We start from the raw sequence: 16,235 nt of genomic DNA on the forward strand, positions 1-16,235 counted from the left end.
ATATTAGCTTCAGAAACATCAGTTCTGCAATGTAGTTTTCAAAATATCTGTTTTTGTTTTCTTAATATTTCCTTTAAACTCAATAACTATCTCACCAGAGATGTAAAAAGGCAATATCTATATAAAGGAATAATATAAAGCTGTGTTCTATTCATATTACCCTTGTTCATAATTTATGATTTTAGGTCATTACCATTGTGAAGCCAAGCAACAATTAATTCAGTAACTTTAATAAAGGAAAATATAGGGATGATTTTAGCTGTTATGCCAAGATACAAACATGCGGACAGCAATTATTTTAGATTATAATAAACCACCATTGAATTAATAGTTGAGATTTGCAAGGTTTTGATATCTATTATTAAGTGTTGAGCAGTTGAGGAACTGAATGGTAAAATTTAGAGATCTCTATGAATTAAAGTTAAGAAGTATTAGTGGGATTTTATGATTTTTCATAACTATTCAGTGATGTTTTGGAAACAAGTCTAGTCCAGGTTGCCTGTGAATAGCTGTTTAAAACAATAGAAATGTTCAATCCATAATAATTAATTGAAATGGCTCTTCTGTCCAAATAAGAGAAACTAATTGAATGTGTGGATAAATGACTTTCTTTTATACTGAAGTAACTTTCCCATTGAATGCAGCTCCCTCATGAACATAAATTTAGAGTATATGCTGATAAATATATAAAGTATAAAACCGATATTAAATAGGCCAGCAAAATATGGCTCTTGGTGACAGTGGTAAAAGGAATGCACCCTTTCAGTAATGAGTAGTAAAGGTAGTAATGTGTTTTAAATACAACTCAACAAGCCTTTGTTGAGAAACTATGTATAAGAAGCCATGCTAAGTGCTGGGATTACAAAAATTAATAAAATAAGGAATCTGTCCCTAAGGAGCTCATGGCATGGTTTATGAGACAAGTGATGTCAGTATCAAGTTATTTGCAGAAAAAAACTATGATAAACTCAAATAGGGTGAGTGTAAAGTGAGAGAGGAAGTATATATTTGTTTGAGGGGATGAGAGATGAGCAAGATGTGAAGGTACAAGAATAGGTCAGATCATTTTAATAAAAATATGGCCAGGCCTGGTGGCTCACACATGTAATCCCCACACTTTGGGGAAGCCGAGGCAGGAGGATTGCTTGAGCCAGGGCAACATAGAGAGACCCCCATCTCTACAAAAAAAATATTAGCTGGGTGTGGTGACACGCACCTGTAGTCCCAGCTGCTTGGGAGGCTGAGGTGGGAGGATCACTTGAGCCCAGGAAGAGGTTGAGGTTGCAGTAAGCTGTGATTGTACCACTGCGTTCCAGCCTGGGTAACAGAGTGAGATCCTGTCTCTGTCTGTCTCTCTGTCTCTCTCTGTCTCTCTCTCTCTCTCTCTCTCTCTCTCTTTCTCTTTCTCTCGATATACCTATCTGTATATAGATATATCAATCTATATGTGTATATCCAGATCTATCTATAGATATATCTGTATCTTGATAGATATATCGAGAGAGAGAGAAACATTTGTTATATTTTCAGTCTGCACCGGGCCTTGCGCTATGCAGTTTGCATGCCTTTTCTCATCAATTCTTACAATAACCCTGTGATGCAATACTAGTATTAATATTATCATCTCTTGTGTAGATGAGGAAACTGAGGCCTCAGTAAATTTTCAAAGTCACAGAGCTAGTAATTGTTCAGTAAAGATTGAGTTCACATCTGCTCATCTCTAGAACCTAGATACTTGACTGCTGCACTGTTGTGCTTATGAGTTACGAAGCTTTATTTTAGTGGCCCTGGGAAGTGATAGAAAGGCTTTGAGGTAGAGAATACCTTAATCAGTATTTTATTTTAGATATACCCCTTTGCTTGAAATTTGCAGGATGGCTTGGTAGAGGGTTACCTGAACTTCTGGGACTTGGTTATGCAGTAATATAAGTGAAAAATAATGAGAGTTGTGGAGATCCAGATGATGGATTGGGGCAGGGTAAGGATGGGGACCAGTTTGATAGGTATTTAAAGAAGTGGAGGCTGGGCGCAGTGGCTCACGCCTGTGATCCCAGCACTTTGTTAGGCTAAGGTGGGCGGATCACTGAGGTTAAGAGTTCGAGACCAGCCTGGCCAACATGGTGAAACTCCATCTCTACTAAAAATACAAAAAATGGGCCGGGCACGGTGGCTCACGCCTGTAATCCCAGCACTTTGTTAGGCTAAGGTGGGCAGATCACTGAGGTTAGGAGTTCGAGACCAGCCTGGCCAACGTGGGGAAACTCTGTCTCCATTAAAAATACAAAAAATGGGCTGGGCGCGGTGGCTCACGCCTGTAATCCCAGCACTTTGGGAGGCTGAGGCAGGTGGATCACGAGGTCAGGAGACCATCCTGGCTAACACGGTGAAACACTGTCTCTACTAAAAATACAAAAAATTAGCCAGTCGTGGTGGTGGGCACCTGTAGTCCCAGCTACTTGGGAGGCTGAGGCAGGACAATGGCGTGAACCCGAGAGGCAGAGCTTGCAGTGAGCTGAGATTGTGCCACTGCGCTCCAGCCTGGGCAACAGAGTGATACTCCGTCTCTAAATAAATAAATAAAATAAAAATACAAAAAATTAGCCGGGTGTGGTGGCACGTGCCCGTAATCCCAGCTACTCGGGTGGCCGAGGCACAGCAGAATCGCTTGAGCCTGGGAGATGGAGGTTGTAGTGAGCCGAGATCACGACATTGCACTCCAGCTTGGGCAACAAGACCGAAACTCCATCTAAAAAAAAAAAGAAAAGAAATGGAATACATAGCATTTGATAGTCAATTTAGATATATGAGGTTAGAGAGATATCACCAAATATTACAGAATAAGCTGGTTAGAGCAGAAAAGGGAAGGAAAGGTTGATGGCAGAAGAGAGGGGTTGACCAGGAAAATGATAAATTCAGTTTTAGATCTTCTGAGTTTGAGGTATCAGTAGGATGTCCAACAAGAAACTTGTAGAACTGAAAGATACTTTGGCTTTGAGAATAGATTATGGTATATAACACATTTAAGATGTCATAAAGGTAAAGTTTTTGCTAAAGAGCACTGTGAAGAGTAATGTCATTATTTGGAAATCAGTGGAGGGTGAGAGCAAAGAGAATTCAAAGGGGTACTTTTAAAAACTGATTTGGAGAGTTACTTATTTGCAAGTCCAGGAAAAAGACTCATCTCTCTGTTAGACACTTACATAGATGTAATAAAAACCTTTATCCCTTCATTAAAAGTCAACAGGAGAAATTCTTTGCCAAGGACCATTGCCAGTAAAATCGTTTATAGACAGGTCATTTTTTCCAAACATAAATCTTTTTCTAGATGTGGACAATAAACTTATAGAAGAAGAAATTAAAATACCCAATATATTTATATGGAGAAATGTTTACTGTTACTTGCGTTAAAATGCAGTCTACTATTTTGAACACTCCAATTAGCAAAATAAAGAAAATGAACATACTTTTATGATGACAAAGATAGGATGAAGGCACTTTCGTATGCTGCTTGGTGATAGCAGCATTTGGCCCAACCCTAGTGAAAGGCAGCTTGGTAATCTTTATCAAGGGCCCTAAAAATATTCATCTCTTTGACTGGACACTTCTAGAGATTCCTTATCTTAAATAAGCAGTGATGTGGGAAAAGATGTTGATATGAAAATATTTATTAATGTTATTTATAATAGTGAAATAACAGAAATAACTTCAGTGTTAAAACTGAAAAACATTAAATAACCAGTCACTTAATACAGTGACTTAAATATTATGAGGGACATCAAAGCATACTGAAAAGACCTTGGTTTTAAAGCCCAATTCAATCATTTATTAGATCTGTAACCTTAGACACACAGTTTGTTCATCTGTAATACTCTGAAAGCATTAAGATTCCAAAAGAATTAAGTGTATCATACTAAAAATACATGGTATGTTTTAATAGTTTGTGTAATAGTTACTATTGCATATAGAGCCATCAAAAATAGGCCAGGCACAGTGGCTCACACCTGTAATCCCGGCACTTTGGGAGGCCTACGTGGGCAGATCATGAGGTCAGGAGTTCGAGACCAGCCTGACGAACATGGTGAAACCCCATCTCTACTAAAAATACAAAAATTAGCTGGGTGTAGTGGCGCACGCCTGTAATCCCAGCTACTGGGGAGGCTGAAGCAGGAGAATAACTTGAACCTGGGAGACGGAGGTTGCAGTGAGCCAACATTGTGCCATTGCACTCCAGCCTGAGTGACAGAGCAAAACTCCATCTCAAAAAAAAAAAAAAAAAAAAAAAAGAGTTTTTACTGATACAGAAATAATTAGGGATACTATGGAAAAGAACAGGTTTGATGTAGCCTATATGATCTCAGTTATGTTAAATATATTTGTTTTCTACATGCATAGGAAAAGTGGTAGAAGTAAAACCACCAGATGTTAACTGTGATTGTCTCTGAATGATAGAATCATTGATGGTTTTAAAAATTTCCCATAAGCACCTGTGCTTTTGCTTTTTTTTTTTTTTTTTTTTTGGACAGAGTCTTGCTCTGTCGCTCAGGCTGGCATGCAGTGACATGATTATAGTACACTGTAGCCTTGAAATCCTGGGCTCAAGGTATCTTCCCACTCCTGCTTTCAAAAGTGCTGAGATTATAGGCATGAGCCATTGGGCCTGGCCCTGTATATGTTTTCCAAATTTTTTTATTATACTTTAAGTTCTGGGGTACATGTGTAGAACATGCAGGTTTGTTACATAGGTGTCCATGTGCCATGGTGGTTTGCTGCACCCATCAACCCATCATCTACCTTAGGTATTTTTCCTAATGCTATCCCTTCCCCCACCCCCCACCCCCTGACAGGCACCGATGTGTGATGGTCCTCTCCCTGTGTACATGTGTTCTTATTGTTCATCTCCCACTTATGAGTGAGAACATGTGGTGTTTGGTTTTCTGTTCTTGTGTTTGCTGAGAATGATGGTTTCCAGCTTCATCCATGTCCCTGCAAAGGACGGGAACTTATCCTTTTCTATGTCAGCATAGTATACTGTGGTGTATATGTGCCACATTTTCTTTATCCAGTCTATCATTGATGGGCATTTGGGTTGGTTCCAAGTCTTTGCTGTTGTGAACAATGCTGCAGTAAACATACATGTGCATGTGTCTTTATAGCAGAATGATTTGTAATCCTTTGGGTATATACCCAGTAATGGGATGGCTGGGTCAAATGGTATTTCTAGTTCTAGATCCTTGAGGAATCGCCACACTGTCTTCCACAATGGTTGAACTAATTTGCACTCCCATCAACAGTGTAAAAGTGTTCCTATTTCTCCACATTCTCTCCAGCATCTTTTGTTTCCTGACTTTTTAATGATCGCCATTCTTACTGGCGTGAGATGGTATCTCATTGTGGTTTTGATTTGCATTTCTGTAATGACCAGTGATAATGAGCTTTTCTTTATATGTTTGTTGTCTTCTTTTGAGAAGTGTCTGTTCATATCCTTCATCTACTTTTTAATGGGGTTGTTTGTGTTTTTCTTGTAAATTTAAGTTCTTTGTAGATTCTGGTTATTAGCCCTTTGTCAGATGGGTAGATTGCAAAAATTTTCTCCCATTCTGTAGGTTGCCTGTTCACTCCGATGGTAGTTTCTTTTGCTATGCAGAAGCTCTTTAGTTTAATTAGATCCCATTTGTCAATTTTGGCATTTGTTGTCATTGCTTTTGGTGTTTTAGTCATGAAGTCTTTCCCCATGCCTATGTCCTGAATGGTATTGCCTAGGTTTCTTTCTAGGGTTTTTATGGTTTTAGGTCTTACGTTTAAGTCTTTAATCTATCTTGAGTTAATTATTGTATAAGGTGTAAGGAAAGGGTCCAGTTTCAGTTTTCTGCATATGGCTAGCCAGTTTTGCCAGTACCATTTATTAAATAGGGAATCCTTTCCCCATTGCTTGTTTTTGTCAGGTTTGTCAAAGATCAGATGGTTGTAGATGTGTGGTGTTATTTCTGAGGCCTCTGTTCTGTTCCATTGGTCTGTGTATCTGTTTTGGTACCAGTACCATGCTGTTTTGGTTACTGTAGCCTTGTATAGTTTGAAGTCAGGTAGCGTGATGCCTCCAGCTTTGTTCTTTTTGCTTAGGATTGTCTTGGTTATGCGGGCTCTTTTCTGGTTTCATATGAAATTTAAAGTAGTTTTTTCTAATTCTGTGAAGAAAGTCAGTGGTAGTTTGATGGGGATAGCATTGAATCTATAAATTGCTTTGGGCAGTATGGCCATTTTCACGATATTGATTCTTCCTATCGATGAGCATGGAATGTTTTTCCGTTTGTTTGTGTCCTCTCTGGCTGGCATCTGGCAGGTGCCCTTCTGGGACAAAGCTTCCAGAGGTAGGAACAGGCAACAATCTTTGTTGTTCTGCAGAGGTAGGAACAGTTCCAGAGGTAGGAACAGGCAGCAATCTTTGTTGTTCTGCAGCCTCCACTGGTGATACTCTGGCAAACAGGGTCTGGAGTGGACCTCCAGCAAACTCCAGCAGACCTGCAGCAGAGGGTTCTGCCTGTTAGAAGGAAAACTAAGAAAGGAATAGTATCAATATCACCAACATCAAAGACCAAAGGTAGATAAATCCACGAAAATGGGAAGAAACCAGTGCAAAAAGGCTGAAAAAAAAACGAGCACGCCTCTTCTCCTCCAAAGGATCACAACTCCTTACCAGCAAAGGAACAAAACTGGACAAAGAATGAGTTTGACGAATTGACAGAAGTAGGCTTCAGAAGATGGGTAATAACAAACTCCTCCAAGCTAAAGGAGCATGTTCTAACCCAATGCAAGGAAGCTAAGAACCTGGAAAAAAGGTTAGACGAATTGCTGACTAGAATAACCATCTTAGAGAAGGACATAAATGACCTGATGGAGCTGAAAAATACAGCATGAGAACTTCGTGAAGCATACATAAGTATCAATAGCCAAATCAATCAAGCAGAAGAAAGGATATCAGAGATTGAAGATCAACTCAATGAAATAAAGCGAGAAGACAAGATTAGAGAAAAAAGAGTGAAAAGAAACGAACAAAGCCTCCAAGAAATATGGCACTGTGTGAAAAGACCAAATCTACATTTGGTTAGTGTACCTGAAAGTGATGGGGAGGATGGAAAAAGTTGGAAAACACTCTTCAGGATATTATGCAGGAGAACTTCCCCAACCTAGCAAGGCAGGCCAACATTCAAATTCAGGAAATACAGAGAACACTACAAAGATAATCCTCGAGAAGAGCAACCCCAAGACATATAATCGTCAGATTCACCAAGGTTGAAATGAAGGAAAAAATATTAAGGGCAGCCAGAGAGAAAGGTCGGGTTACCCACAAAGGGAAGCCCATCAGACTGACAGCAGATCTCTAGGCAGAAACCCTACAAGCCAGAAGAGAGTGGGGGCCAATATTCAACATTCTTAAAGAAAAGAATTTTCATCCCAGAATTTCATATCCAGGCAAACTAAGCTTCATAAGCGAAGGAGAAATAAAATCCTTTACAGACAAGCAAATGCTGAGAGATTTTGTCACCACCAGGCCTGCCTTACAAGAGCTCCTGAAGGAAGCACTAAGCATGGAAAGGAACAACCGGTACCAACCACTGCAAAAACATAACAAATTGTAAAGACCATCTATGCTATGAAGAAACTGCATCAACTAATGGGCAAAATAACCAGCTAGCATCATAGTGACAAATTCACATGTAACAATATTAACCTTAAATGTAAATGGGCTAAATAACCAGCTAGCATCATAATAACAAATTCACACATAACACTATTAACCTTAAATGTAAACGGGCTAAATGCCCCAATTAAAAGACACAGACTGGCAAATTGGATAAAGAGTCAAGACCCATCACTGTGCTGTATTCAGGAGACCCATCTCACATGCAAAGTTACACATAGGCTCAAAATAAAGGGTTGGAGGAAGATTTACCAAGCAAATGGAAAGCAAAAAAAAGTAGGGTTGCAATCCTAGTCTCTGATAAAACAGACTTTAAACCAACAAAAAAGATCAAAAGAGTCAAAGAAGGGTATTACATAATGGTAAAGAGATCAGTGCAACAAGAAGAGCTAACTACCCTAAATATATATGCACTCAATACAGGAACACCCAGATTCATAAAGCAAGTCCTTAGAGACCTACAAAGACACTTAGACTCCCACACAATAATAATGGGAGACTTCAACACCCCACTGTCAACATTAGACAGATCAACGAGACAGAAAGTTAACAAGGATATCCAGGAGTTGAACTCAGCCCTGCACCAAGTGGACCTAATAGAGATCTACAGAACTCTCCACCCCAAATCAACAGAATATATATTCTTCTCAGCACCACATTGCACTTATTCCAAAATTGACCACATAATTGGAATACAACACTCCTCAGCAAATGCCAAAGAATGGAAATCATAACAAAGTCTCTCAGACCACAGTGCAATCAAACTAGAACTCAGGATTAAGAAACTCACTCTAAACCACACAACTACATGGAAACTGAGCAACCTGCTCCTGAATGACTACTGGGAAGATAACAAAATGAAGGCAGAAATAAAGATGTTCTTTGAAACCAATGAGAAAAATACACAACGTACCAAAACCTCTGGGATACATTTATAGCAGTGTGTAGAGGGAAATTTATAGCACTAAATGCCCACAAGATAAAGCAGGAAAGATCTAAAATTGACACCCTAACATCACAATTAAAAGAACTAGAGAAGCAAGAGGAAACACATTCAAAAGCTAGCAGAAGACAAGAAATAACTAAGATCAGAGCAGAACTGAAGGAGATAGAGACACGAAAAACCTTTCAAAAAATCAATGAGTCTCCTGACCTCGTGATCCGCCACGTTGGCCTCAGTGAAACCCCATCTCTACTAAAAATACAAAAAAATTAGCCAGGCATGGTGGCAGGCGCCTGTAGTCCCAGCTACTCGGGAGTCTGAGGCAGGAGAATGGCGTGCACCCGGGAGGCAGAGCTTGCAGTGAGCCAGGATCATGCAACTGCACTCCAACCTGGGCGACAGAGCAAGACTCTGTTTAAAAAAAAAAAAAATCAATGAATCCAGGAGCTGGTTTTTTGAAAAGATCAACAAAATAAATAGACCACTAGCCAGACTCATAAAGAAGAAAGAGAGGAGAATCAAATAGATGCAATAAAAAATGATAAAAGGGATATCGCCACCGATCCCACAGAAATACAAACTACCATCAGAGAATACTATAAACACCTCTATGCAAATAAACTAGAAAATCTAGCAGTAATGGATAAATTCCTGGACACATACACCCTCCCAAGACTAAACCAGGAAGACGTCGAATCCCTGAATAGACCAATAACAAGTTCTGAAATTGAGGCAATAATTAATAGCCTACCAACCAAAAAAAGTCCAGGACCAGATGGATTCACAGCCAGATTCAACCGGAGGAGGAGCTGGTACCATTCCTTCTGAAACTATTTCAAACAATAGAAAAAGAGTGAATCCTCCCTAACTCGTTTTATGAGGCCAGCATCATGGTGATACCAAAACGTGGCAGAGACACAACAACAAGAGAAAATTTTAGGCTAATATCCCTGATGAACATCGATGCAAAAATCCTCAATAAAATAATGGCAAACTGAATCCAACAAGCACATCAAAAAGCTTGTCCACCATGATCAAGTTGGCTTCATCCCTGGGATGCAAGGCTGGTTTCAACATATGCAAATCAATGAAAGCAATCCATCATGTAAACAGAACCAATGACAAAAACCACATGATTATCTCAATAGATACAGAAAAGGCCTTTGATGAAATTCAACAGCCCTTCATGCCAAAGACTCTGAATAAACTAGGGATTGATCAAACGTATCTCAGAATAATAAGAGCTATTTATGACAAACCCACAGCCAATATCATACTGAATGGGCAAAAACTGGAAGGATTCCCTTTGAAAACTGGCACAAGGATGCCCTCTCTCACCACTCCTATTCAACCTAATATTGGAAGTTCTGGCCAGGGCAATCAGGCAAGAGAAAGAAATAAAAGGGTATTCGGTTAGGAAAAGAGAAAGTCAAATTGCCTCTGTTTGCAGATGACATGGTTGTATGTTTAGAAAACCCCATCGTCTCAGCCCAAAATCTCCTCAAGCTGATAAGCAACTTCAGCAAAGTCTCAGGATACAAAATCAATGTGCAAAAATCACAAGCATTCCTATACACCAATAACAGACAAACAGAGAGCCAAATCATGAGTGAATTCCCAGTCACAACTGCTACAAAGAGAATAAAATACCTAGGAATCCAACTTACAAGGGATGTGAAGGACCTCTTCAAGGAGAACTACAAACCACTCCTCTAGGAAATAAGAGAGGACACAAATGGAAAACAATTCCATGCTCATGGATAGGAAGAACCAATATCCTGTATGTGTTTTATACTTTTTTTTGAAAAAGCAAGTTATTAAAAACAAAAGGAAAAGCTCACAATCATGGACGTCCAAGGCATATTTGCTGTTTATGGAATTTTTCTTTCCTAGCAGACAACTATCGAGTTTTGGGTTTATGTTGGGTGTCTTTACCTTTCATTGCTTACAGATAATATTGGAGCAAAAGTAATACGTACATGGAAAGTTATTTTGCTCTGAGTTGTATTTGTGTTAACTTATTCTAGAGTTAATTTTTAAAAATTGTGTTTTTTCCAGAAACAGCATTTAAATTTAAAGCCCTAAAGAAGGTTGCGCAGTTAGCAGTTATAAATAGCCTGGAAAAGGTAAGTTACAACCTCTCTGGTATTCAAAGTTTGTTTTCGATGATAAAATTTGCTGTTGTTAGCATTCTGAATCAAAAAGTTATGACTTGAGTGATGGTTTCACATTAATTTTCAGGAAGAATACATTGTAATATTATTATGAAGGAAGTTAGAAGTTTGTGACATTTTATTTACTATATTACAAAAGATCACTGCTTTCATATAAAGACATGTGGTTCTTTATTTATAGGCATTTTGGAACTGGGTAGAAAATTATCCAGATGAATTTACAAAACTGTACCAGATCCCACAGACTGATATGGCTGGTAAGGATACGATTGATTTTTTTTTTTGTCTTTTAAATGCCTACTTGTGACATAAAAACCTATCATCGTTTTCCAAGTTATTTTTGTTATAAAGGTGCTTTTACATCTTCTGTTGTCAACTGGTGTCAAAGAGGAAATACTGTTTTTCTCTTACATTTCTAAATTACGCCCAACCCTGTTCCTTTCCTTGGAGCAAACAAAGTAGTTTGAAATGAAGGTCAGATCTTTAGAGCTGTGATAGGATGGGGTGTTTGGCTCTTTGTTGTAGAGAAGCATGTGCTCTGAAGCTTTATTTTGTATTTAGGGAGATGTGTATAAAGTAGTAATATTCTCACCTATAATGTAAGACACAACTGCAAGGCAGAGAATACAGACTCCTGGAGAACTTTGGTAATTCTTTTTGGGAAGCTGTTCAGTCTTTGTTGCTTGGGTACATCACACTTTGCATAAGGCCCTTCACAGTGAGACTGAATACACAATCATCCATTCTAAAATGTGAGCTTTTCCAGGATAGATCAAGATAGCTCTTCTAACACATGGACAGTATTACATTGCTTGTCTACTTACCAGAATGCATTTGTGTAGTTGCTTAAATGAAGTTCCATGTTTATCTTTTAAAAATTTTGCCCTTGGGTTTTTACATAGTGTCAGCTTTTACTTTAATGCCAGGGATTTTGTTCCTATCTAATAATGTCATTTAATATATTTTTCATGCAGAATGTGCAGAAAAGCTGTTTGACTTGGTGGATGGTTTTGCTGAAAGCACCAAACGTAAAGCAGCAGTTTGGCCACTACAAATCATTCTCCTTATCTTGTGTCCAGAAATAATCCAGGATATATCCAAAGATGTGGTTGATGAAAACAACATGAATAAGGTAAGGAGGGCAAAATTATTTCCATTATATCTAGATGTGAAGCAGTTTATTTTACTCTAGGTGTGTATTACTTTAGGCTTATTATTTAAGCAAAGTATTTCAGGGAACCATTTAAATTATCATTTTAGGTTTCTTTGTTTGATGGACTTAGAAGAGACATACTCATACATAATTTTATTTGGCAGAGGGAAAATAATACCAGGCAATGAACAAAGATTTAAAATAATCCCTTAGTTTCATTCTTTTGTCTGAGAAGACTAAACGATACCTCTGTTATTATTAAACGTAGTTTCTCTAATATTCACTACAAGGATTGCCCTACTTGAGTTCATCACTTTTATAGTGTGTTATTTGCATGTACTTAGGGTATGTGTCCATATAGTGCTACTGAAATTATCTAGTAACTCATTTTAAGTATTTTAGAACAGTTTTCAAAGAATTTTGCCAGGAAGGTAAGGCTCTCGCATATACCATCTATAGTGAAATTGGCACCATGACAACTGGTAATTCTAGGAGGCTCTTAAAATTTTTTTAAATAATCACCTAGGTGATTGAAAAAAAAAGAACCGAGTATTAATCCTAGGGTTTTACTGAAATTTCAATATGCAGTTTGTTTTGCAAATTTTTTTTTTTTTTCCATTTTTTGCTGCTTTTGGAGAAATACTCTTAGCTGGCTGAACATGAGATGGTTTCCTTCATGGTTTGCCTGTAGATGGAGATGTTCAGCATCAGCTGAATGATTTATTACTTTGTAGAAGTATTGGACAGGGAATTTATACATTAAAGGGTAAATAAATGAACCAGGTAATCCTTGAGAGTCTGTGATTGTGTGTTACTCCACTTAGGTGTATATCTCAACTTTTCCATTATGAGGACACCATTTTTCATGGTAGATTGTTTTGGAGCCCTTCAAAATAGTAGGTTTGATTATAAATACTGAGTGTCAACTTGATTGGATTGAAGGATACAAAGTGTTGATCCTGGGTGTATCTGTGAAGGTGTTGCCAAAGGAGATTAACATTTGAGTCAGTGGGCTGGGAAAGGCAGACCCACCCTTAATCTGGGTGGTGCACCATCTAATCAGCTGCCAGCATGGCTGGAGTATAAGCAGGCAGAAAAATGTGAAAAGAGAGACGGGCCTAGCCTCCCAGCCTACATCTTTCTCCTGTGTTGGATGCTTCCTGCCCTCGAACATCAGACTCCAAGTTCTTTAGTTTTGGAACTTGGACTGGCTCTTCTTGCCTCTTAGCCTGCAGACGGCCTATTGTGGGACCTTGTGATCATGCTAGTTAATAGTTAATATCCCCTTTATATAAATATTCTATTACTTCTGTCCCTCTAGAGAACCCTAATAGAGATTTTGGTACAAGCGGTGTGGTTCTAGAGGAACGGAATATTAAGGATGGAGTTTCTTAGTTTGGGGGTTTCTGGAGTTTGCTGCTTAATATGATTAGACCCTAAAATATTAAGGACTCTACTTCTAATATTGTGGAGAACACTGATAGTCGTTGGTGTGAACTGTTTAGAGAGTTTGCAAAATAAATGCATTTGACACTCCTGATTCACCGCTAATGAGAGGCAAGGAGTTTAGTGACCCTATACATAATAATACCTTTGACCATATATGGAGAACCAAGGAACATAATGAAGCTGGTTGGTTGCTCCTAAATTCAGTGGACAAAGTGGTGAAAGAAAATGATGAACTCAGGGATTCTGTCTCCTGTCTTCAGAAGCAGATACTGAGCCTCAAATCTGCTAAGATTGACCTGAGTGAGACCCTTATCTCCTGTAGAAAAAGAGCTGAAATTGTGAAAAAACAAACACAAACTCTTATCATGCAAGTGGCTAACCTGCAACAAAAGGTGCATGTACAGCCTAACCAGGTGTCTACTGTTAAAGTGTGGGCATTGATTGGAAAAGAATGGGACCCTGCAACTTGGAAAGGGCATGTGTGGGAGGACCCTGATGAAGCTGGGGACTCTGAGTTTGTAAACTCTGATGAACCTTTTTTGCCAGAAGAAACAGCTTCCCCATCCCCAGTAGTGGCAACATCCCCTCCCTGAGCCATGCTGCCATCAGCCTTTCCACTTTTGTCTGAAGAGATAAACCCTGCGCTGCCTGAGGCAACAGGGATGGCCTCCCCTGAGGCAGTTGCCAGGCAAGATAATGTTGATTCTCCTCAGAAGCCACCCCCAACACCCCTGTTTGCTTCTAGACCTATAACCAGACTAAAGTCCTAGCAGGTCCCTAGAGGTGAGGCTGAGAGTGTGACCCATGAGGAGGTGCGCTACACTCGGAAAGAACTGCTTGAGTTTTCTAATTTATATAAACAAATCTTACTTGGAGAGACCTTGGTCATGTTTCACTTCCACAACATATGACACTGGTCTATTACATTAATGATATTATGCTGATTGGATTCTGTGAGCAAGAAGTAGCAAACGCACTGGACTTATTGGTGAGACGTTTGGGTGCCAGAGGATGGGAAATAAATCCGACTAAAACTTAGGGACCTTCTACCTCAGTAAAATTTCTAGGGCTTCAGGGGTGTGGGGCCTGTCAAGATATTCTTTCTAAGGTGAAGAATATTGCTGCATTTGGCCCCTCCTACAAAAAAGAAAGAGGCACAATGCCTAGTGGGCCTACTTGGATTTTGGAGGCACCATTCCTCATTTAGGTGTGTTACTGTGGCCCATTTATCCAGTGACCCAAAGAACTGCCAGTTTTGAGTGGGGTCTAGAACAGGAGAAGGCTCTGCAACAGGTCCAGGCTGCTGTGCAAGCTGCTCTGCCACTTGGGCCATATGACCCAACAGATCCAATGGTGCTTGAAGTGTCAGTGGCAGATAAGGATGCTGTTTAGAGCCTTTGGCAGGCCCCCATAGGTAAATCACAGCGGAGGCCTCTAGGATTTTGGAGCAAGGCCCTACCATCTTCTGCAGATAACTACTCTCCTTTTGAGATACAGCTCTTGACCTGTTACTGGGTTTTGGTGGAAACTGAATGTTTAACTGTGGGTCTTCAAGTCACTTTGTGACCTGAACTGCCTATCTATGAACTGGGTGCGTTCTGACCCATCTAGCCATAAAGTGGGTCGTGCACAGCAGCATTCCATCATCAAGTGAAAGTGGTACATACACGATCGGGCTCAAGCAGGTCCTGAAGGCACAAGTAAGTTACATGAGGAAGTGGCTCAAATGCCCATGGTCTCCACTCATGCCACCGTACCTTCTCTCTCCCCACCTATACTGATAGCCTCATAGGGAGTTCCCTATGATCAGTTGGCAGAGGAAGAGAAGACTAGGGCCTGGTTCACAGATGGTTCTGCACAATATGCAGGCACCACCTGAAAGTGGACAGCTGCAGCACTACAGCCCCTTTCTAGGACATCCCTGAAGGATAGCAGTGAAGGGAAATCTCCCCAGTGGGCAGAACTTTGAGCAGTGCACGTGGTTGTGTACCTTGCGTGGAAGGAGAAATGGCCAGATGTGCGATTATATACTGATTCATGGGCTGGAGTCAGTGGTTTGGCTGGATGGTCAGGGACTTGGAAGAAGCATGATTGGAAAATTGGTGACAAAGAGATTTGAGGAAGAGGTATGTGGATAGACCTCTCTGAGTGGTTAAAAACTGTGAAGATGTTTGTATTTCATGTGAGTGCTCACCAACAGGTGACCTCACCAGAGAAGGATTTTAATAATCAAGTGGATAGGATGACCTGTTCTGTGGATGCCACTTAGCCTCTTTCCCCAGCTACCCCTCTCCTCGCCCAATGGGCCCATGAACAAAGTGGCCATGGTGGCAGGGATGGAAGTTATGCATGGGCTTAGCAACGTAGACTTCACTCACCAAGGCTGACTTGGCTATGGCCACTGCTGAGTGTCCAATTTGCCAGCAGCAGAGACCAACACTGAGCCCTTGATATGACATCATTCCTCGGGGTGATCAGCCAGCTACCTTGTTGATTATATTGGACCTCTTCCATCACGGAAAGGGCAGAGATTTGTCCTCACTGGAATAGACACTTACTCCTGATATGGGTTTGCCTATCCTGTATGCAATGCTTCTGCCAAGATTACCATGCATGGGCTCACCTAAGGCCTTACCCACCGTCATGGTATTCCACACAGCATTGTCTCTGACCAAGGCACTCACTTTACAGCTAAAGAAGTGTGGCAGTGGGCTCATGCTCATGGAATTCACTGTTTTTGTTTGTTTGTTTTTTGAGATGGAGTGTTGCTCTGTTGCCAGGCTGGAATGCAGTGGCGCGATCTCGGCTCACTGCAACCTC

The 16,235-nt window shown here is 40.1% G+C and overlaps 1 protein-coding gene across 12 annotated transcripts in view; it reads left to right on the top strand.

Annotated features, from left to right (window-relative positions):
* Positions 1–16,235, top strand: part of NF1 (neurofibromin 1) — a 260,201-nt gene that overhangs the window by 57,445 nt on the left and 186,521 nt on the right. For all 12 annotated transcript variants that reach the window (XM_055388560.2, XM_031010600.3, XM_055388563.2 and 9 more), the window contains exons 6-8: positions 10,698–10,765; positions 10,995–11,070; positions 11,788–11,945. In XM_055388560.2, coding sequence (XP_055244535.1) covers positions 10,698–10,765; positions 10,995–11,070; positions 11,788–11,945 — 302 coding nt within the window. The remainder of the gene's footprint in view (positions 1–10,697; positions 10,766–10,994; positions 11,071–11,787; positions 11,946–16,235) is intronic.

Source organism: Gorilla gorilla, chromosome 4 (assembly GCF_029281585.2).
Source record: "Gorilla gorilla gorilla isolate KB3781 chromosome 4, NHGRI_mGorGor1-v2.1_pri, whole genome shotgun sequence".
In the NCBI taxonomy this organism is placed as follows: Eukaryota; Metazoa; Chordata; class Mammalia; order Primates; family Hominidae; genus Gorilla; species Gorilla gorilla.